Source organism: Falco cherrug, chromosome Z (assembly GCF_023634085.1).
Source record: "Falco cherrug isolate bFalChe1 chromosome Z, bFalChe1.pri, whole genome shotgun sequence".
NCBI classification, from domain to species: domain Eukaryota; kingdom Metazoa; phylum Chordata; class Aves; order Falconiformes; family Falconidae; genus Falco; species Falco cherrug.
Window position 1 is genome coordinate 26422376 of NC_073720.1, and position 22017 is coordinate 26444392.

Consider the following 22017-nt stretch of genomic DNA (forward strand, 5'->3'; position numbering starts at 1 on the left):
CCAGCCCCCTGTTTAAAAAGTTTGAGGACCCCTGTTATAAATGATGGTGATCATGACTGGGAAAGAATCAGGTGACCCATGGGTCTGCACCTTGGTGAGCAAGATGTAACTGTAGGATAACTGACTCTACAATATACCTTTATTTTTAAACAGAAATCCTGGTTAGAAGATGAGGAGGACACAAAATAGCACTCTGTTGAACTTACATGTTGATGAATTATACTCATACCTTCTTTCAAACATCAGTTTTCTTCCCAGGATTTTAAGTGGCAGGCAGCTCCAATATTACTCAAGAAAGGAATTGGAATTTAAAGGGTTATGGCTGAATTGTGAGGAAGTTGCTATTTTAAGTTCTTGACATTGTGATAAAACAAGGTGTAATAGAGCTAAAAGGCAAATAGAGATAAGGAATTAATGTTATCAGAGGTGTATGTGTAAAATTGTTTTTTGCTCTAATCTTGATTTGATATAAAATAATGAAAGATAAGAAGAAAGTACAACTTACACTTTTTGCTATAGTAGAATAAAACACGAGGAAGAAGGAGGGAGGGGACACACACCCTATGGCTAAGACTTACCTGTTAGCAAGTTTCACAAATGTAATGGCAGAGTCTAAAAGAAAGGACATGTATATTGCTAGTGAAACCATTCACAGCTGGTAAAAAAATCAGAAGTGACATAACCTCTCTTCTTCATGACTTTCTTGTACATAGTACAAATCTTAGTTCTATAAATATTAACTGTTTAACCCTTGGTGAAGGCTTAAAAAAAAAAAAGAAAAAAAATAGAAGGTAGGTATATTTGCAAGAAAAAACTTAATTCCAAGTTTTTTCTTGCAAATATAAGGTCTTAGTTCTGTTCTAGGCTTTCTCAACTCACAGTATACCTTTACGGGAATAGCTGGGATGTGTGTTCCAGCTGCAGTGTGGCTGTGGTGGGGCCGAAGTGCAAATATAGGCAAATAGTTAGATACTTACTCTAGTCTAGGAAAAAAGATTGAATTTAGGTCGGACTTTGTTACTGTGAGATTAACACGCCAACATGAAACTGTTTTTGCCTCATATGGTGTGCCTTCCAGCTGGATTTTTAGCAGAAATCAAAATTAGCACCTTAACTGCACTTGCTTTGGGAGTTATTTTAAGTCACAGTTTAAAGTATCATGATTTAATACTGGGCTCCTCTACTCCTGGGCTGAACTCAGATAAGTGGTTCGTAACTTGTTGGATGTCTTGCAGTCAGTTGACTTGAGCTCTAAAACCAAACACCATTAGTTAGTTATTTGGTGTGTAAGATCTCTTAAACAATAGAATTGGTTCTGTAATGTGGGATTCTGTTTGTTATAGTATGTATTGGAATTCTTAAGACTTGTTCTTATATTAAATATATGTTGATAAACACCTATTTAAATGTACTGACTTCAGTTTATAAACTGTAATTGGCATTTACAAATACGTGTTTATTCTTTAAAGCCCGAGTCTGATACATTTTTCTTACATAACTGTTTACTGCTTTTCCATTACATTATGCTATATTGAGTTTTCAGAGCTTTTTTCCCCCCCCCACCCAGGTTTGCATCTGCAGGAGATGATGGAGTTGTATTTCTGTGGAATGCTCAGGTTAGCCTTTTTTTTTTTTTGGGTGGTAGTGATGGTGGCTTATGTGCTCTGGAGAACGTAGGAGTTGGGAGAGGAGTTAGAAATGTCTAGCAGTGAAAAAGCAGAATAAATGAGGATTGCTGCAGAGTTACTGTTTGAAAATGGAAAAGTGGAGGCAGTCTGTCAAATCTTAGTTTACAGTGGAGAGCTAGGAAAGTAAAAGTTGTATGAACCCAAGAGAACAGTAAGTTTTAAAATTTAGCATGTTTTGAGAAGACTGATTTTAGAGAGATTTGAGCTGAAACGATGATGTGAAAAGCAGAAGTGTGTATGAACTTGAGGCTTTAATTCTTTTAAAATACCTTTGTTGCTTGCTGTAAACACTGAAATGTTGACTAGGAACTCAACAAATATATAGTAAGGTCCCAATCCTGCCAAGATTATGTACTTACAACTTAAGTATATATATTTCAGTGGCTCTGTTAGTAATATCTATTTGTAGTATAACCAGTTAGACTAAATGGAGAGCTTAGACAAAATGGAGAGCTAACACAAAACTGTATTGGAAAGACATGGGAGTCAGCAGAAATTAAACATTTCAGGCAGTGCAGAAACAAGGCCTTAATTGCTTGCTGTGATAAAAGTTTTCTTGTAACTTTTGAAAACCTTAGTAAGACGTTAGTTTATTGTGGAAACAGCATTTTGTAAGTATGATATGCACTCTTCTGCTCTGTGCTTCTATCATTGACAAAATTACAGAGCATTAGACCTATGTTAAGGAGGACTAGTATGCAAGCTGAATTGTTCAATAGGAAGTCTAAAAGGGACACATATTGTGCTGTCTGAACTGTGAGTATCAAACATTCAAAATAAGGAAGAAAGAAATCAGACTAAACTTTTTTAGAAACCTGAAAAATTTGTGGCATTCATGATGGTGTGAAATACGGAAGGGGGAACTTGAAACTTTTCCTCTCTTTAGCGCAGTTTCAGTTAGTGCCTTGCTGTTGTTGAAGGCCTTTTATAGTTCTGTAATTTGGAAAAGGAAATTGCTTTTGACTATTCGAAACCATGTATCTCAGTATATACACTCACGTGTGTTCTGAGCAGTTTGTGAAGGTAAAACTAATGTAGATAGCCAACTTAGGAACTGAGTTCTGTTTTCTACTTCTGTAGGATTTTTATTACATTTTTGTTAAAGCAGATCTTCTGTCGTTTTAATTTAAAAACTTAGCCTGTGTGTGTAAAGAAGTTTACAGTTAACACTACCCTATATTTTAATTGCAAGTTTAAAATACCAGTATGCCTTTGCATGTTTGTAGGGATTTGTCATCTAAACAGAGCAGAAGTCGCTGCAGTTATCTAAACTGCCAACTTAAAGCTATAGATAATGTAATTAATAAAGCTGTCAGGAAATTGGCAGTAATGTATTTGCCATAACTCTAGGTCAGGTTTTCCTAATCATTAAAAAACCCCTACTTTTTCAAGAGAGGGTTTTGTCAACAAATCTGAATTGCTGTAATATCTGTTATAAAGGGTGAATGGCCAATATTTGCATAAAAGTGAAATTAATTTAATACAAAACTTAGCTCCTAAGGGCTTTTAGAGTTGATTGTTTTTTTTTACTCTTAGAGTAACTTTTATTATGTACTACTCTTTTACACTATTACTTCTGTTATTTAATTCTAGGTAAGATCTTGAACAGTAATAAAGGTAGTAATAAATAAGTACACTTTAGAAAGGGACATTTTAGACTCTTAGAAGTTCTTGCTTTCAAACGTCATTTGGTACCTATGTCTTATGGTACAGTAGGCATTTTCCAAATTTTACCCTTAGTTTTCCATGTTTTTATTTTTCAGACCGGAGAAAAACTTTTTGAACTTCGTGGACACACACACAAAATTACAGCTATAGCACCATTTTCTTCGCCAGATGCTTCTGAAGAAAAAAAAAATTTGATTTTAACAGCATCAGCTGATAGAACAGTTATTGTATCCTTAGATCTGGAAAGGATTCAAATTTCTATGGACTTCTAGTGTGTTTTACTTTTAAAGGTAGTATTGAGACAGGCTGCAGGTTATTTGAATTTATTGGCTGATAATATCTAGTATATATAATTGGATTACACTAGGATTTTACTAGTTATTGCTCACAAGTAGATGCAGTGCTTGCTACAAAAATGAATCCATAACAGACCTTTATTAATATGTCATTTTGGCCAAATACTGAAAAGGCAATCAGGGTTTAGAAGACTGAGTCTCTGCATACTGATTTCCCAATCTGTTATGTGGTTACAAACCCACCAGTTGTAATATATAAAAACCTTTCAGTTTTCTTAATGAATAAAATCAGATTTGGGACTGCACTAGTGGCAGACAAGTTCAGAAAGTGTCATGTTTCCATTCTACTGTAAAGGTAAGCTGAGGAAACCCTAGGTATGTCTGTTGTTTTGTTGTATACAAGAATCTATCTTGTATGTCTCATGGGCCATATGGGCAGGTGTGTTAAAATGAACAGCAGTGTTTGGTTTAAGAACAGGTGTATTATGAGTGGCTGAGAAGTGGGCACAATTATTCAATTGTTTTTAGAACTCTTAATACCTCAATTTACTTTTGGAAAAGATGTAGAACAAAGGTCACTTCATGGCTTGGTTTTGTTACTGTGTTGGAAAATGCAACCTACAGTCAAACTAGGTCTTGAATGCTAATAGTAGAAAAAAAATCACTGAAAAATCTGTTTTTGCATTGTTGATGGAAAAATGTAACATATAGGATGTAATTAAATCTGTATTTGTCAGGAAAGTGACACCTTAATAATGTATTTCATAGTACTTACAGCTTTATCTAGCTGAAGCTCATGATCGTTTCACTGTGAAATTCCCTGTAGAACTTTTGCAGGGGACATATATCTGATTTTTGTTCTGCAGTGTTTGACAGTTCTTCAAAGACTGGATGTATGGTTGTCTGGAGGGAGTGATCTATGTGTTTGGAACCGAAAATTAGATCTCTTGTGTAAGACCAGTCATCTTACTGATGCAGGTAAAAATGTAAATGACTCATTATAGCTGTTAAAGTGCAAGTAAAATGGATCTGTATAATGATGCAAAACCAACTTGGCAAATTCTCTTTAATTCTAATGATAACATTATGTATAGAGCCACTCTCTATTTTTTTAAATGTCATACTTAATCGTTTCAGAATTAAGACTGCTTTTAATCTCCTATGCTGTGTGAATTCTAGAATATGCCAAATCTCAGAAACTGTATACTAGCTTGGACTGACAGGGTGCTGATTTATTCATGTTTGCTGTAATGTGGACCAGATCCTTTGACTGGCTTTCTCTGTGAACAAGTGGGAGTTTTATTCCTCTTAAGTAAATTATTTTTTTTCTCCTTTCATTCTTCCTAAGTAAAACTTTTTAGTAGCAGAGCGGTAAAGATTTCCTTTTATTATTAAGAATCAGTACTTTTGATGTAGAAAATGCAGGTTTTGATAGAAATACAGTAAACATAATCGGATCTGAATGCCAGTTATGCTTTTTTATTAATAAACTTATATTATCTGTCTATGCAGAGAAAACTGTTGCATATTATTTCCGTACTTTACAAATATTCTGATGAAGCTGTGAATCAAATTCAAAGTTGGAACCAATATTTAATTTTATTACAGAATGGAGTGGTGGTAGGCAAAACCTTCTGAATCTTTGAGTATATTAGTACTTCTAGTTCAGTCTCAACTATCATGCCAGATACCGGTTGGAAGTGGTGCTGTGGTGCTTAGCGCGAGGTGCTATTAAAAGTTTTGTAGAAGGGGTCAACAGGATGTGCAGCATAGGCCCTCTCTTCCCTTCTAATCTCTTGCTTCCTTTGTGGGGAGAGAGACAGATTGCTTATTCCTTGGGGAATTTTCCTTTAATGGCGTGGCAGCAGAGACTGGGAGAGTTCTGTGCAGGATGAAGACAGAGCAACAGCAAGCTGGACATATTATCTTGCACCCTATTATTCTTCAGCTGGGTCTGCACAGTATTTCAGTGTTATGCATACTGTGGTAGTATTGGTATCCAATAACTTTGGTACTGCATATGTTTATAGTCTCAATAATTACCACAATGTCCTTAATACTGTCCGGCATTAGGACATAAATATATTAACTTAAACTTTAAAATAAAAAATATTTTAATTTTAAAATAAAAAGATTATTGATTCTCAGCTTCACCTTAAGTTTGACATTCAGAATTCTGCTGGATTCAGGACCAAAACTCCTGAGTCTACTTCTATCTGAGGTGATCTGTTCACTTCCAGTGTCATTTCACTTTCACTTCAGTTGATACGCTTTTATTTTAATAACAACTTATAAGTGGAGGGAAGATTGTCTCGTGGCCAACGAATATCCTTTTCTCCCTTATTGCCTGTATTTTTTCAAAGGTATCAGTGCTTTGGTTGAATTGCCTAAAAATTGTGTGGCGGCAGCTGTTGGCAAAGAGCTAAGTGAGTATGTTGCATTTCTTTTAAATGTTCATGTTCCTCTATAACAGTTGCTTATCAGAGAGATGTGTAAAGAACACACTGTTGTAATTGTGTAGAAGTAAATGGTATTAGGCTGTGACTAGCAACCTTCTTCCTTTTCCCATTATTTGACAATACTAATCTCAATCAGGAACTATGTTGAGATCTGCAGGACAAAACTTTCCTATAGTCTTTGTTATTGTTACTACTGTTATTCCACCTGTCCAGATGAGATTGTGGTGATCTACATTTCTCCTGGAGAACGTCTGGAACTCATTATTTGAACTTTCAGATACTAAGCTTCTCTAGAGCGTCCTTATCCTTCTATCAGGAGTATGAGAGATTGCGAGTCTCATTGTACTGTCCAAAGCTATAATGAGATAATGTGATTGTTCTGTTGCTTACGTGGAGACAGGGTTTTCTGTGTATGCAAACTGTAAATCATCAGCTAGCTGTTGGTGGAGAGTCTTTTAAATAACTGAGTTTTTATAAAATTACTGAAACTTCAAAATATGGAAAAAAATCCAGGAGAAAGAGCACTGAATCAGCAAAACAACAGACTTTGCTCAGTGTGATTAAACAGCTGAAAAATAGCAATCTGATATTCTGATGAAAGAATCAGGAGGAAATTAAGAATAGTCTTCTTGTGTTTAGACATCAGTATACAAAGAACTTCCATCTGCACTTTGTACATTTCATTTGGAGTGCCCTTGAGATCTCATAAAAGAAATTCCAAGACTGGTTAAAATAGTCTTAATTCCTGGGAATCTTGATTATTGACCAGAGAATATTGCATCCTTTTGAATAATAGTTATCAGTCAGATGAACCCTTAAAAAAGATGTTTCACTTTTCATTTACTTATCCTTAAAGATGTCTAATACTTTTCACTTCTGCTTTCTGCAGCTTCTGGTGTTGACCAGTTCTTTGAATTTCAGAGTTACTAGTCTGAAATACTTTATCCTATAGTTGCTGTAGTAAGGGCCTTGGTAATAACACTGAAATAATTTATTCCCCCCCCCCCTTTTTTTTTTTTTTTGGTGTTATGAGTGGTCATATTGCATGTCTTATACTACCTCACTTATAATATGTTTTAGTTTCTGTCTTTCTGAAAACAATGTGTTTTATTTAAACATAGCTACATTTTATTCTCAATGATGAAGCTTATTTAGATAGTTTATCTTTGAAGTAATTTTTAGGTTGATTGCTGCTGTTGATGGGTCTGAAGGTTGGAATGTCCGTGAAGTAAAACGCCTTGTTGACCATCAGGATAACATTTTGTCGTTAGTCAGTGTCAATGGTAAGAGTAATTTTATAATATTACTAGTTCTGTTAGTTACCAGTGGGATATTTCAACTATGGAGCTTTTATTGGGACCAAACTTTTAACTGGAGTGGAACTTCCAAACTAGTAGATGTATCTTACTGCATCATGTAAGATAAAAGTAAGGTTTTTGATTATGAAGAGGAAGCAATACTGGGCTTAAAAAACCAATATGCTACCTGTGTTAAGTATTGTTGAATCTGTTCCTTTCTGTGTGTGATTAACATATTCATGTGCAGCTACTTGAATCTTGCCATTAACTCTTCCGTTTAATTCATGATCAGTATTTCTCTATATGGCAAAGACATACTTTGCTGTACACGTACTTGTCCAAGGAATAGAAGGGTTTTATATGCAGGCAAAAAATGAACTTGAAATACTTGTATGTACTTCTGATGGTGTTTCTTGCCTTTCTGTACTGTACTGTGCACTGACTGGTGAATGTTCTCCTTCCTAGTTTTAATTTTACAAGAGAGCTCTCATCTTTTGCTTATGTGAGCTATGCTAGGTAATCAAATGAGTATTTACTCAAAGAGAGGGGATTTTGTCCAGTCAGTTACGTACTACACATTCTATACCTTCACTTGAAAATGGGCTCCCTTAGCTTTCTAGGGTTGTAGCTTTGTGTGAAATGGATATTTTTTTTTTTAATATCATGTGATTTCTCTGTGTGTGTGGTTTTTTTTCCCTCTAGACTTGACTTTTGTGACGGGTTCTCATGTGGGTGAGTTAATAGTCTGGGATGCACTTGACTGGACAAAGCAGGTAACTGAGTGCAACTTCTGGGACTCCTCTGTCCATCCAGATGTACAGCCAGAAATAAAGTTATCCCAAAGCCCAAATGAAACTTCAGTTCAACACTTAACATCTGATGAGGAGGTAAGAAGCGTCAAACAGAGTAAACTACTTCAGTTTGCTTGTTTTAATATGAGTGGCTTCTTTAAAATGTGCACAGCTATTTTTATACAGTTAACAGTTTTTATATAAAATTTTGGTCATTGAGCAAACTGAAGGTTAGAATATGTTGATGGTATGGGAACTAACATAATGGACTGTCGCAACAGCATTTCTTCTTGACTGACAAAGATCTATTAGTTGTTTACAGTACCACTAGAGAAGAATAAACAAGAGGTGTGTGTTTTGATGGCATACAATGTTCATATTCCATGGTTCTAGAAATGCAATTTCCACAGTACGTTGCCTCGAACAGTTATAGCTGAGGGTACTATGAAATGAGTTAGAGAATAGGCATATGTCTGTGCTTAGTAGTAAATAAATATTGCTGCTTCTGTTCAGATGGACTATACTCCAATATACAATTGCAGAGAGCACAAATATGGGTCCAAACCTCAGTCTACTGTAATCATGCTTGGGAGATAATCTAGGAATCCTTGGCCAGAATACTCAGGCAGAATCCAGTTATTGTTCAGGAAACACTAAAAATCCTCAGGTTGTCATTTACATTTGTGAAATGTTACCAACTGTTAGTGGGAAAGGAGAATTCATAGTTAGGGTAGAGTGGGATTCTGGTTTTGGAGCCTGTAGGTCCATTGCTGGGGAATGATTAAGAAAGGGACTCCTGGAAATGGATTCAGAGATATGAGCTGTAACAAAATAAAGGCTGTGGAAAAGCCTGAACGTAGACTGAGGGCCAAGTAGTCACGCAATGCATTTGTCTGTCTATGAAGAGAACGTTCCTAAAATGCTGGAGAGAGAAACATTGAAGGGTGTGGGGAAAAGAGCTGTAATTGTTTCTAATGGTAGGATTTCCAGTGGTTTTGTTGTGTTGCTTAGTTCTAGAAGGATCAAAAAGCCAGTTCTGTTCAGGAGCAGTTCTATAATTCAACTTGAAAACATTTTGATTCCCTGCTTAAAAGCTTCACAAGATATGTTTTAAGGGGAGCGGAAAAGAGTTTTGGAAAGTTCAGAAGTAGTTAAAAAAACATTGCATGTGGAATCTGAGGCTGCTGAGGACTTTCTTCCATTGCAAATAAACAGATTGCTGCAGAATTTTATTTACTGTGAGACTTTTGAATGGTGGGAAGAAAAGGTAGTTCTAACATTATGTCCTGAAATAGAAGGTGCTTTTAGAGCAGAGCTGTCTATATTTTAATGTTGCTACTTAGAAAGTATGGGAGAAATGTATTCCTATAATTAATTACTTTGTTACCTGCTATCTAAAAGCAGAACACTGTTCTTCATGTTAAAAAAATCTAAAATTGGTGTTTTCTCTGTTAAGAAGTTTGTCAGCAGGCTTGGTAGTTAGGTAGTTGGAGAAGAGATGCACTTGTCTAGTTTGACACTGACCTTGTAGGCAGAATTCAGGAACCAATGTGATGGTAAAGGTTCAGCAATACTAGGAAACACTGCTAAGGAGTGCAATTGCTGTCCAGATCTGTGCGTGTGCGCACTTAACTTGGCAGTTAAGATAGGTGTATAGCAGGGGTTCTCAAACTACGGCCCGCAGGCTGCATACGGCCCCCCCAGGGTCCTCAATCTGGCCCCTGGTATTTATAGACCACCCCCGCCCCCCCCGGGGGTTGTGGGGGGAAACCAAGCAGCCGCAGATGACTGCCTGCCACTTCATCCACGCTCCGGCCCCCTGGTTAAAAAGTTTTGAGGACCCCTGGTGTACAGCTTATGCTTCATCAACTGTTATTTTCTTGGAGTTTGAGATGACCTGGGTTTTACCAGGGCTTGTGTTTTAAACAAAACCAAAAAAAGTGAAGAGCATCTTTTGCAGAGCTATAAGACTATATGAAACTCAAGAGCCTGTTTCAGGGTGGGAGACTGTAAGGGAGAAAATGCTGAGATACAAGAGCGGAAGACTGATGTGGAAGGCTGTTGAACTGACCCTCACACAAAACTAGGAAAATAAAAATGGTCTCAGTGTTTTTTTTCCTTGATTTGGTAGAGTGCTATCAGAAATCTGCGCTTAGTTTCAGAGCTGTTAGAGCTCCCAGCACAGATGTGCACAAGACAAAAAAACCCACCCAACGCCAAAAAATCTGGACAAAGTGTTTTGAACAGTGTCAAAACACTGTTGAATATACATACAGGAAATCTTAGTTAAAGACACTGGTTTACCAGTTTTACAAAATGTTGGCAAGCATGTCGTGTAAACTGCTTATGAGATATTAATGTTTGGGCTGTGTAGATGGAAGCAGGCCATTCAGGTGAAAGATCCAGCATGCCATCACCTAAACAGGGTATGTTCAAAAACAAAGATATGTACTGAATGGAAGCGTTTTGCACTCCTCTGTTTGGTACCAAATACTTATTGTATGTATGTGCACAGGATTGTTTGTTTGTCCTCTCTGAAATCATTACAAGTCAGTCATAAGAGGGTCCAGGTCCAATGATCTGTAAACTGTTTATGGCTTCTTAGGGCCGTCATGATGGTTATGAGGTGGAATCCCTGTGCTTTTTTGAAGAATAGTGTTGAATGCAAAATGGTTCCAGATCTTCACAGTATTGTGTAATACCTATCTGTGAGGTTGTTTCTTTTCTACACTCAGTAGAGCCCAAATGCTTGAGCAAGACCTCTTTGTGCAGCTTCAGTTAAATTTAAAAAAAGTGGCAAAAATGCAGAACGGCTTCCTGTATTCTCAGTTTTTTCTTCATAAAACAAAAGTTTGTCAAAACACAGAGCATTATTTTAGTGTAAGAACATAAATGTTTAATTGCAGAAATATGTTGATTTGTTGGTTTCCTTGGTTTCTGCTTAGACTCTAAGGTACAAGATGAAAATACAGAAATGAAACAACTGCTTAGAGTATAGAAGGTTATCTCTCATTCCCTCAAATTTGTATTTTTTCTAAACTTGCTGATTCTATATGTTTGGGATAAAGCAGTAACACTAGGACAGAAACAAGCTAGATGACATCATAGTACTGCTGGAAATCCATTACATGCAGGGTCATCTTTCAGTATCTGTTTCTGTAAGTTGTTCCATTGAATTTTCTTTCCAGTGTGTGTTTGCTGCTGTTGGAAAAGGCATATACGTATATAATCTTCAAATGAAGCGTGTGATTGCCTGCCAGAGAGCTGCTCATGACTCCTCTGTACTGCACATTGAGAAGCTTCCAAACAGGTACGAGTCATGGTATATTTTGTAAATGTAGTAAAGAAATGCAGAACTTGGAAGGGTGGTTAGAGGTAGTCTGCAAAGCTACATCTGATTTCTAGGGCAGGGACTTGATCTTTAGTTTGATCTGCTTTTATTAGATAGAGGTTGTTGATCTGATTTTTGAAAACGCATCATTGTAATTCGGTGTGAAAAAACTATAGTCCAGTATGCTTGATATTCAGGCTCAGAATAAAATATCTTGGCCAAATCCAAAATCAGACTTGATAAAGCACTTTTGTCTACATTGTGAAGATACAGCTTAATGGCATTTTACTTCTATAAAACAAAGGCTTATGGCGTATTCAGTAGATGTTTTTCACTAAGTAGTTTGGAACAGTTGAAATGTTTTAACAAAAACCAGTAACTTCCAGCCTTTGTCATTGCTGAATTTCTAGCTGAAACTTATTTTGACAGCCAAATTGGACATAATCTAATTGTTGTGTTGTTAGCTCCCTTTATATCTCATTCAATGGAGTAAAGTCTGTCAGAAGATAAAATTGGCCTTAATCTTGTAAATGCATGTGCTGTTCTAAATGTGTAATGAAAAGGAGGATCTTTCCTTTTGTTGTTTTTCTGTAAGAAAAAATATGTTTTTGCTTAATGAAAGTAAGCTTACATAAGCTTGCACAAGCTAGTTAGTGGAACTGTGTTTGCAGAGTCTAGATTTGTTATTTTTATTTTAAAGAGTGGTATTGAGCTTTTAAAATGGTATTGAAAATGTGTAATTTTTTCCACCTATTTTGCAAGTGCGTTATAGTTTGTCCTGTTATAAGTGCACCTTGTTTTGAATGGAACATCTGGATGGGATGTCCTGCTACATTTGAGAGTTCTAGCAAACTTGTGTAGAACCTGAGGCATTTCCTGTCTCTTAGACAAACATCACAAGGTGGCTTGGGCAGATAAGTATTCATGCTAGTGTTGTTTATGAACTGTTTTTACAGGCAGTTGATCTCCTGTTCAGAAGATGGCAGTGTGCGCATTTGGGAGCTTCGAGAAAAGCAGCAGCTGCCAGCTGAACCAGTTCCAACAGGTTTGCTAGTAGCAGGGGGATGAAAAGAGCATTTAGAAAGGATAACGGGAAACTCAGTATTCACCATATAGGAATAGAGAGGCTTACAGGCTTTGTAAGAAGAGATAATGTCTTGAGTTCAATCAACTGATAAGTTGTGGGAAGGAAATTGAAGACGACATGGGTGTACAAGCCCTCCAAGATCTGATATGGGAAGTTAGAAGGTCCAGCTGATGCAGTTCTGCGCCATAAAGCTTATTTAGAGTTTACAGTTGTATCAGCTGCTTTAACAAAAATTGTGACCATTCCTGACAAACCTTGATCCACTTTCCCTTGTACCGAATAGTGCTGGATCCTTTACCATGCAAGAGTAAATAGTTGCAGGACCTTGAAAAATAAGCTAAAGAGAACCCTGTAGATGAGCAGCTGGCACATAAAAAAAAGCATTTTCCACACCTCCTCCTTGAACCTGGAATGACATTGGGACTTGCTTCGAGGCTGTATCCAACCTCACTTACATACTGGCTCTGGGCATTGCAGTCCTCAGGGCTAGTTGCTAGTGTTTTAGGAAGTGTTTTTCCCCAAGCACAGACATTGCCCATGTAGTGATTGCTGCTCTTTGATCAGGCCAGTAGCTTTCCTGTGCACTGGTAGTTGCAGTCTTGAACAGGTGCTCTGAACAATATAATTACTGCTATAGACTGGGAACAGCAAGGAGCTGTTTCTCTTGCAGGGTTTTTTATTCAGACTGTGAGTAATTTTCTTGCTGTGTCTCTTCTACCTGGCTGTTGACCTGTCTGGTAATTTTTGCGAATATCCTTTTGCTGTCTGATTTAGAAACACTTTTTCAGGAATGTTGTATCTTCAGTATTGCTGGTAACAGCTGATCTACACAGTAAGCTTCTTATTGTGACAAGTGGTATTTGGTTTCACATGGGAAATGTTTAACTTCTATGATTGGAAACATTTGAAAGAAACATATGCAGTAGTGAGATAGGTGGACTTCTGTTGTTCTGCTCCATTTGTATTCTAAGAGATCCCTTGAGTAGTTGTTCATCTATCCAGTTACCTCCCTTGCACCAAGGCCGTGGTCCAGCATACTTCTTGTTTTGTGTGCTGATGGGGCTGAGGGAGAAGAGTCAGGAAGAAAGTCTGAAGTGCATTGTGTACAGAACCCAACTTTGTTTCTTCTGTCAGTATTATGACACAGTTCTGGCAGCTGTGGCACAGACGTGCATTTTCTTGCTATCTAAATGGGACATGTGAAGTACTATCTTTACATTCCGGTTTGGCTCATAGTTTTAAATGTGAAGGCGAAAGCCAGTGGGCAGTATAAAACCAGGTAATTCACTTCAGAAACTTGCTTGTTATCTGTATGGCTGCACTCTTAATGCCGGACACACAGGGGAGAGTGGTGCTTCATTTCTCTCTTTGCACAAGTACCAGTTTAGGAGGACGGAACAAAAGTAACTATCACTGTCCTGCATTTACCTTTGCTGTTCAATTAATTCATCTAGACAGTCCTTGTATTTCTTTCTAAATTCATATATTGTCTCATCCAAGTGAGTAATTCAACATGTTTGTTAAATTAAATCTAGTTAAGACAAAAAACAAAGTAGCTGTGTTTCCTTCCCACCTCAGGATGAAAGATGCAGATGTAGCAATGCTGCACAGTACGATGCTTCTGTCATTTTGCCATACAGACTGTCCTGCTTTTAGATTTTAAGTGACTACTGTATTCTCTCTTCAGCTAGAGGAAATAAATTGTATTTGTAATTTTTTTTTTTCCCCAGGGTTTTTCAGCATGTGGGGGTTTGGAAGGGCAAACAGGCAGGCAAACCAAGCTGCTAAGAAGGTACAGGAGAATACACCTATGTATTTCTTGGAGTTGGTTGGTGATTTGATTGGTCATTCATCAGCTGTGCAGGTAGGTCAGCTTCAGTAAGAACAAGAAAAAGTGAATTTCCCTTACTAATGTAATTTTGGCAGTGTTTCTTAAAAACAGCTGTAACTTTTGACTGTCTGGCTCACACATTGATTGTGTGACATATTTAGTGCAGTGTGAAAACAGTAATACATACTGACAGTTCTGATGAGAACTCTTAACACTCACTGATGCTTGAGTATTGTGTGTGCAGATATATACACACATGCTGCAGATAATCTGGTGGGGTTTTGGGTTTCTTTATAGACTGGAAACAATACAGCTGGAAGCTCTGCGTTTGTTCCAGATTTCATTGTAAGTTCGCAGTGTAAACAAGGGCTGACATAAACTAAACCCATTCAGGAATTTCTTGGTTCACAGCACAAAGGGCTTTAATGAGATCTTTTAATTTTAGATCAAGTACCATTCTGTGCTTCTGTCTGCCTAATAGGGTATGCTTTTGTTTTAAATGGCATCTTCTGTCCACACCTTTTTCTGTTTGACAAACCTATTGGAGTAACAAATGACTTTCTTACAGTGGGCTTTATATACATTCTTAGCAGGCATAGGGGGAGCGACAGGTAGAAAGGAGTGGTGTGGTTCTGCAGTAGTTTTTCTTGCAAGTTTTCATGAGACTGATTGGATTTCAGAATTGCTACTGCCAAAAGCTGAAATCTTTTCGCTAATAACTAAGGTGAACATTTCTGCCTCAGGGATTTCTGCAAGGCTTTCTGCTGCCCTTTACCGTCTTTCTTTCTGAAAAAACTGTTGAAAGAGGCCCTGTTACCAGTATGGGAAGTTGCTATGTGAGAAAGAGGATGTAGTGTGTAATTCAGCGAGGGGCACAGCAAAGAAGGCAAGAGGCATATGTTGGGTCTTTGCTGGGATGCTGCAGAGCCAAGGAGTAACTGAGATGATGGTGGTTGTCATTTCCTGAAATGTTCTACTTATGGAAAATTCAGTTTTTAACCTCTGGGCAAGACTGGAGCATTTGAGGCTGGGAATGTTGAGTAGTGATGAAATGTGATGGTCAAAGATGTGGGCTTGGCCAGAGTGTTTTTAGTGGAACTGCATAGCTAGCAGGTGGCTGTTCCCAGAGCGGGTAGGCTGTAGCACAGTCCTTGGCCCGAGTGTGCTTCCCCTGGGCAGATACCACGAACAAGCTGAAGAGTCAGGACACAGCGAGTGTGTCAGTGGCATCATGTGACCTGATTCCATTGGCTGTTGTGTTGAACTGCAATTAGTGGCTAATTCTAGGCAGCCTTGGGGAGGTCTTCAAAGGCAGGGATGACTACATGACTTGTCAGCTTCATTGTTTTCGCAAAATCCCTCCATTGCTGCTGCATTTTTCTCCTGTGTTGCAGTTCTTGCTGGTTTGGTTTCCTCTGTGTGACTAGGCACATGCTGATGTCTCTAACAGTTGTTTGACTCTTTGATCCTTCCAGGCTTGGTGATGGTAGCCTGTGGTGTTCTGTGGGAAGGGGACAGTGTACCCAAGTGAACAGAATAGTGGCTTCTGTTCCTAAGGAAACCAGGAGATCAGAGCTTATGCAAGTCACTCACTTTTTTACTGCTGACTTGGAACAAGTTTCTTCAATATTCTGTGTATTAGCTTCGCTATCTGTCAGGCTTCACTGCTTTTCCTAAACTGAGATCTTTCAGTGTGAAGTGCTATTTAAGAGTTGTCTTCATGTAGGGATTTTATGGCATCTCAAACACATAAAAAGTATACACAGGAATGCAAAATTACAATGTTCAAGCAGTCCAGCTGCACAATGAACATTTAAACAAGCTGACAAACTCACATGAGCATCATAGTAGTAGTAATTGTTTCATTGCAGATGTTCCTGTACTTTGGTGAACTGGGACTAGCTACGTGCTCTGCTGACCATCTCATTATTTTGTGGAAGGATGGTGAACGAGAATCTAGGCTCCGCAGTTTAACACTATTTCAAAAACTGGCGCAAAATGGTGATCTGCAGCTCAGATTTTAAATTGCTCAAATACAGACTACATATGTATAAACTGGATGTGTGTTAAATGTGAGTATGAAGTCTGAGCTACTGGGAATGTGACTACCAGTAAGGTTTACACTTAATGTTATGTATTGTTAGTTGCTACTGCTCTTCTCAAAGGAGATTTTTGCATGTTGAAACTCTACTTTGCTTATTCTGTCATCAGAAATGGTGTTAACACTTCCTGGAAGTGTGCAAGGCCAGGCTGGATGTGGCTTTTGAGTGAGCTGGTCTAGTGGAATGCGTCCCTGCCCATGGCAGGAAGGTTGGAATGAGATGATCTTTAAGGTCGCTTCCAACCCAAAACATTCTGTGATTTTGTGATAATGATGACTCACTAAATAGTTTCTAATATTATTCCTAATGTTTTAAAATATCATGGGTGGATGTCAAAATTAAGACTGGTGAAAATTCTTTGATGGATCATAACTAAAGCAACTGGGGGCATTCCACAGTGTTATGTGCAGAAAACAAATCTGGGGCTTCCTGCTTTATGTGACTTTATTTCTCAAACTTCAGTCACTGATGGCTCAGATTTATTTATATACATACATACGCCACCCCCCCCCTCCCCCAACCTCATGTTCCTACATGAGGCAGAAACAGTTCTCAAAATTTTTGCCTTTGAAGTTACTATCCTGCACCAAGGGTAAAAGCAAGAAAGAAAAATAGGCAATACCAGTTTATCAGGTTTAATTTTTGGCAAAGCAAGGTATATAGATACTCCATGCTTGCAGTAGTTGCAGTTTTACTGTGGGTAAACGTACACTACTGGGGTTTATACGGCAACTGTACCATGTCTAGCATGATGTGTGGTTGGTCTGGCTTAGTTTTTCCATAGTGCATTCATCAAATTAATTTGTGTCTAATAAAAACCACTGGCCTTACCGTGGATTTTCAGGTTGAAAATATTTTCTTAAGCAGTAGCAGTTGATATGTTCAATACTAGCAAAACGCTTTTGCCAGATGAATACTAAATTCCCAACTGAAGCCTGACTGCAGAGAAATCTGCACCACGTTTGTAAGGCTAAATAGTATTTTAGAGCTTAAATAAAAAGTGTCAGTACACAATGCTTTTTTTCAAGTCTGAGATAGCAGCAGTAATCTGCAAGTTGCCCAGACTAAAACAAAAACTCCAAACCAGAGCAACAAAAACCCCAAAAGAAAAAAAGAAAAGGTAATGTTAAGCCCAGAACTGATACAAAGTAAGTGGGACGGAGGAAAAGATAATGAGCGGTAAGTTACCATTTGAACAAAGGAGAGCGAGGGAAGGGGGAAGTTTGGGAACTTAGTGGTTGTAAAGCCATACAGAAGAGGATGCTGCTGTCCTCAGGTCTGCTGAGAAGATCCAGCACTTAGAAGTAAGCCTATGCAGCTTTTCAGTGCCGTCTCTTCCCTATGAATCAATGAGAACTGTTTTCAGTACAGGAAGAGCACAGGGCTATAATTCCAGACATAAGATCCAGTGGCTGCAGTAAGTGCAATTAAAACAAAGGGCTAAGCAGATCCTGACAAGAGCAGAAGCAAAAGGAGGAAGCTCTAGCTTCCTTAGAAGAAACTAAGGAGCCTTTTAGACTTGTTTGCCCTAGCGCCCTGTGGGCACTTGCCTTCCCCTTACCACCCAGAAGCCAAGCTTTCCCTCCTGAGTTTGACCATAATCTTCCCTTGAAGGCAGGGCAGAGGGGCAGTAAATTTTGAGTTAATTTTTTTCCCTACTCTAGTCAACTTGTGCAACTAATCTTATTTGAGCGTAGAGCTCAAAATGACTTATTTCAAAAACACAAAACAGATGGATAAATTGTTAAATTACCCCCTCAATTCAGGGAGGTTAAGTCAGCATTAAATATTAAGCTGGAGGTTCTTTGCTCAGAGTGGCTATTCTGTAGACCAGCATAGCAAAGGCATTTGGATTACAGCTGATGACAACATGCCTGTGGGTATATGGTATTAAACTTGGGGGAGGAAGGCATGTTAAGCCTTTCTGCCTGTCAGTCTGCATTGTTTTAGCTTGTCTTCATCAGCAAGTGTTGCCTTTTCTGGCTACCCCAGTAAAAACTGGGGAGATCAGTTTCTCATTGGGTCTTTTTTTCCTTGTTTCTACTGAGAAGTATCTGTTTAGTTTTATATGAAGTGTGTGGTTTACACATTGTTACTAAAACTTTACAGTGAAAATTTAGAACACTTGGGTTTTTTTTGAGAGGCTACTGCTATTATCCGCTATAACTAGAGAAAATGAACATCATCTTTTATCATTTCCTCTTCCTATGCCATGAGAACAACTTTCATTTTTACATGACTGCTTTTAAGTGAATACCTGGTGGAGAAACAGCCCTGTTTAACTGAACAGTTCTATTCACAAAAGTCATTGTGCATTTTACAGGGATGTAATTCAGCCTTAAGTAGTCCTACATGCATATATAAATATTTATATCTGTCAAAAGTGCTGGTGTTCTTAGATGCACTCCATTGGTAATAGATCTCCCAAGGGTCTCTTCCTTTAAAGATGGTTGAGTTGTAAGTATTAAATTGAGTTCTTTGTTTTTCAAATGAACTTTTAGCATAATGGTGAACACAATAAGGCTATACTAGCCCACTCCTGTAAATAAGTTTGTCACTTGCTGTTGGGAATTGCAGTGATCAGAATTAGTGTCACCAGATTAGAAATTTTACTTCCACCTTGTGTCCTTTTCAGGTTCTTTTTCCACCTCACCTTAATGCAGAATTCCATACATTCACATCTTGATATCTTTATCAGACCTACCCTAATACTAGTACAGCTCCAAGGCAGCTAGTTTACATACATGTACGCTGACAATAGCGTGAAAGAAGTAGCTATTAGTCAACTGGACAGGTTGTAACAACAACTAGGAGATCTGATACAACTGGCAGATGATTAATCTATGCTGATGTCTTTTGCTCTTAGGGAGGATGTATTGCCACATAAATTACTTTTTTGCTTAGTCTCTGACTGTGGGAAGAAACACAGGATCTTGCAGCAAACGTACTGAATCCACATTAACACCTTAACTTGTGAACCAGAACTGAGGCTGAACTTTATTTCTTAAGATTCCTTCCACCGTTCACATTTTCTTCCTTGTGACAGAAGTGTGACAAAAATAATGAATTGAAATGCTTTACATGGATGTGGTCTTATAGTGTTTCTGTATTTAACGAATTAAACTAAGATGACGGAGCTTTATATCTTGTGAAATTCTTTTCTCTAATGCAAGCTGCCATGATTATTCAGTCATCAGAATAGTTAAGGTACAACCACTGACAGCACTAGTTCTAAATAAAGTAATGGTAAAAGCAAACAGTTTACAGTATAAGGAAAGAGGTTCAACTTATCTGAATAAAAATTCATTGAAGAATGTTGCAATGGGTAATAATAATGAATATACTTCACCAGAAACACCATTATTCAAATATACACAATGCAGCATTTTAATACACAACAACCTGCCTTAGCTATGACAAAAGTAAAGTTCTGTTACAATTCTAACAAAAATATAGCTTATATACATTTCTCTGCACATACATTTTATGAATGTTACCTTTTGTTTCAGAACTTAGTACAAAACATACAAAAAAGGTTGGCACATTATGTAAGCTACCTGCAGTAAACAACAATTGTTGTCACTTTTCTTCCACAGCAATCTAAACTCTGGTTTCCTTTTTTCCCCTTTACTGGTTCAGTTCTTGATACAGCATAGGGGAGGCAAAGAGTGTGTCTTAAGACCTTTCTTTTTAATGAGTAGTGGACTGCTGCTTCAACTGCAGCCACAGCTTTGATGCTCTCGCCTGCAGCCTGGAGTGCACAGTGTTTAAAATTAGCAGTTCTGCTAGTATTTATTAACTGAATAGTCTGAGAATAGTCTAAAATTTGAACTCATGTTCATGTTTTGCACGTGATTAAAATGAGATGTACAAAAATATGCATTTGTGCTTTGGAAGCTTTAGCATAAGTTTCCTGTCTTAAAACTAATGAAAAACTATGTTTGATTTCTAACTTATTTACATCTCTTGAAATACTTTTTACATCACAAAACAAACCAGCATTTTATTAGGAGGGAAAAAGCAGTACAAATAATAATGCTGTTACAAATTATAACCTGGAAACTTTTTTTTAAAAAGTATCAGGTTCATCCTAGAATTAAGTAGCACAATATATGGACTTACCATAAAATTTAGATCGGTTTAATAAAATTGATGACCATGTGTACAAACACCACTTTATAAAAAAGGATATTGATAAGTGCCACAATGTTTTTTGTGTAAAATTTGATGAAACATTGCATGGTAACATCTCTGAGATGGCAAAGAGACATGGGGATGGCACCAATTACACAGAACATGCTTGGTTTTCTCCCTTACATGACCAAATTTAAGGGAATTTGACTCCTACCAAGATTTTACACTAAAACCAGAGAGAACAGGTGGTGTTCTGAGAGAGACTCTCTGTGATAAGAAGGTAATTTTAAATGGTACAGGGTTTGTTTTTTACTGTGTCCAATTTATCAAGATTTACTTGTTCTAACTGTGCATGTTTGCTTTAGAACTATGTTTCAGAGAGCTGAAGAATGTCGATAGAATTGGAGCAAATTTATGCTAGATCAGAGAAAGGTTTTATGCTTACTTGTCAGTCTATTTTTACTCTACTGATAACTAGATTACCCCCTCTGTCTGAGAAACAGTTATATGAAGTGTTAGTGAGTACAGTTGTATCACTTGCAAGATTTGACAAATGCATACTGAGTATTAGAAATTAGTTTCAGAAGTACATTTTCTGTCACAAAATGTTATTTCCAAAGAGCACTTATTCATCTGTGGGTTATGTAGCCTTTTTGAAAACACTTTTCTGTAGGATTCAGAGAAGCTTAAAAGTGATAAATATTTCCTTCTTGCCACGCAGTCTTAATTTCACTGGAAAGGAAACACCATCCCTCTTGTAGCCAAGTCAGTAAGTGATTCACAGTGGAACTGGTAGATCAAGAGGTCTGTTTTTCTTGCTTTAGTGTGTCAGTTGTTGTTTTCTGATGGGAGCCTGAGACTCTTGCACTTTAACTCATCCAGTGTTTTCCAGTGTTTGTAGTTATTAGCCAAATGTTGCATCAGAACAGGCAGATGTGCAAATGCTGAAATGACCAGGAGAAACAGTTGTGCTATGTATACAGAACAGGCAGAACAACAGCCCAACCTCATCTGAAACTGGTATTCTCACACCCTCTTTTGTTCCTTCAGCTGTAAGCTAATACTGAAAGGGGAAAGATTTTTTTTTTCGGTCTGTTTCTCTTTCAAGCAAATCCTTTTCTCAATGTACAATGATTTTATTAAATTATGCAGACATGCAACCACTCTGGTCTCAGTTTCTGTTGGTCAGAAGAAATACATTGATAAAGCAAAAAAAAGACCTAGATGAAAAAAAGCTTAGTTTTAAGCTATTACTCCTTCCTTCTTTACGTAGATTGTCTGGTAAGTCTTCAGCTTTCATAAAGCATGTGCAGTGAAATGGACTTAAGCACC

The 22017-nt window shown here is 37.6% G+C and overlaps 2 protein-coding genes across 7 annotated transcripts in view; one reads left to right on the forward strand and one right to left on the reverse strand.

Annotated features, from left to right (window-relative positions):
- WDR41 (WD repeat domain 41) overlaps positions 1-22017 on the forward strand; it is a 45085-nt gene that overhangs the window by 6904 nt on the left and 16164 nt on the right. Inside the window, exons 3-15 of one of the 6 annotated variants that reach the window (XM_055698423.1) lie at positions 1568-1616; positions 3452-3583; positions 3945-4007; positions 4519-4630; positions 6016-6078; positions 7284-7394; positions 8112-8296; positions 11389-11510; positions 12488-12576; positions 14349-14482; positions 14747-14794; positions 16321-16521; positions 19418-19693. In XM_055698423.1, coding sequence (XP_055554398.1) covers positions 1568-1616; positions 3452-3583; positions 3945-4007; positions 4519-4630; positions 6016-6078; positions 7284-7394; positions 8112-8296; positions 11389-11510; positions 12488-12576; positions 14349-14482; positions 14747-14794; positions 16321-16473 — 1261 coding nt within the window. In that variant the 3' untranslated portion in view covers positions 16474-16521; positions 19418-19693. Of the gene's footprint in view, positions 1-1567; positions 1617-3451; positions 3584-3944; positions 4008-4518; positions 4631-6015; positions 6083-7283; positions 7395-8111; positions 8297-11388; positions 11511-12487; positions 12577-14348; positions 14483-14746; positions 14795-16320; positions 19694-22017 lie in introns of those variants that run through there. The other 5 variants (XM_055698424.1, XM_055698422.1, XM_055698426.1 and 2 more) reach the window with 5 other exon arrangements.
- Positions 19559-22017, reverse strand: part of PDE8B (phosphodiesterase 8B) — a 79550-nt gene continuing 77091 nt past the window's right edge. Inside the window, exon 22 of the mRNA XM_055698429.1 lies at positions 19559-21629. Within this exon, the coding sequence (XP_055554404.1) occupies positions 21514-21629 (116 nt within the window). The 3' untranslated portion in view covers positions 19559-21513. The remainder of the gene's footprint in view (positions 21630-22017) is intronic.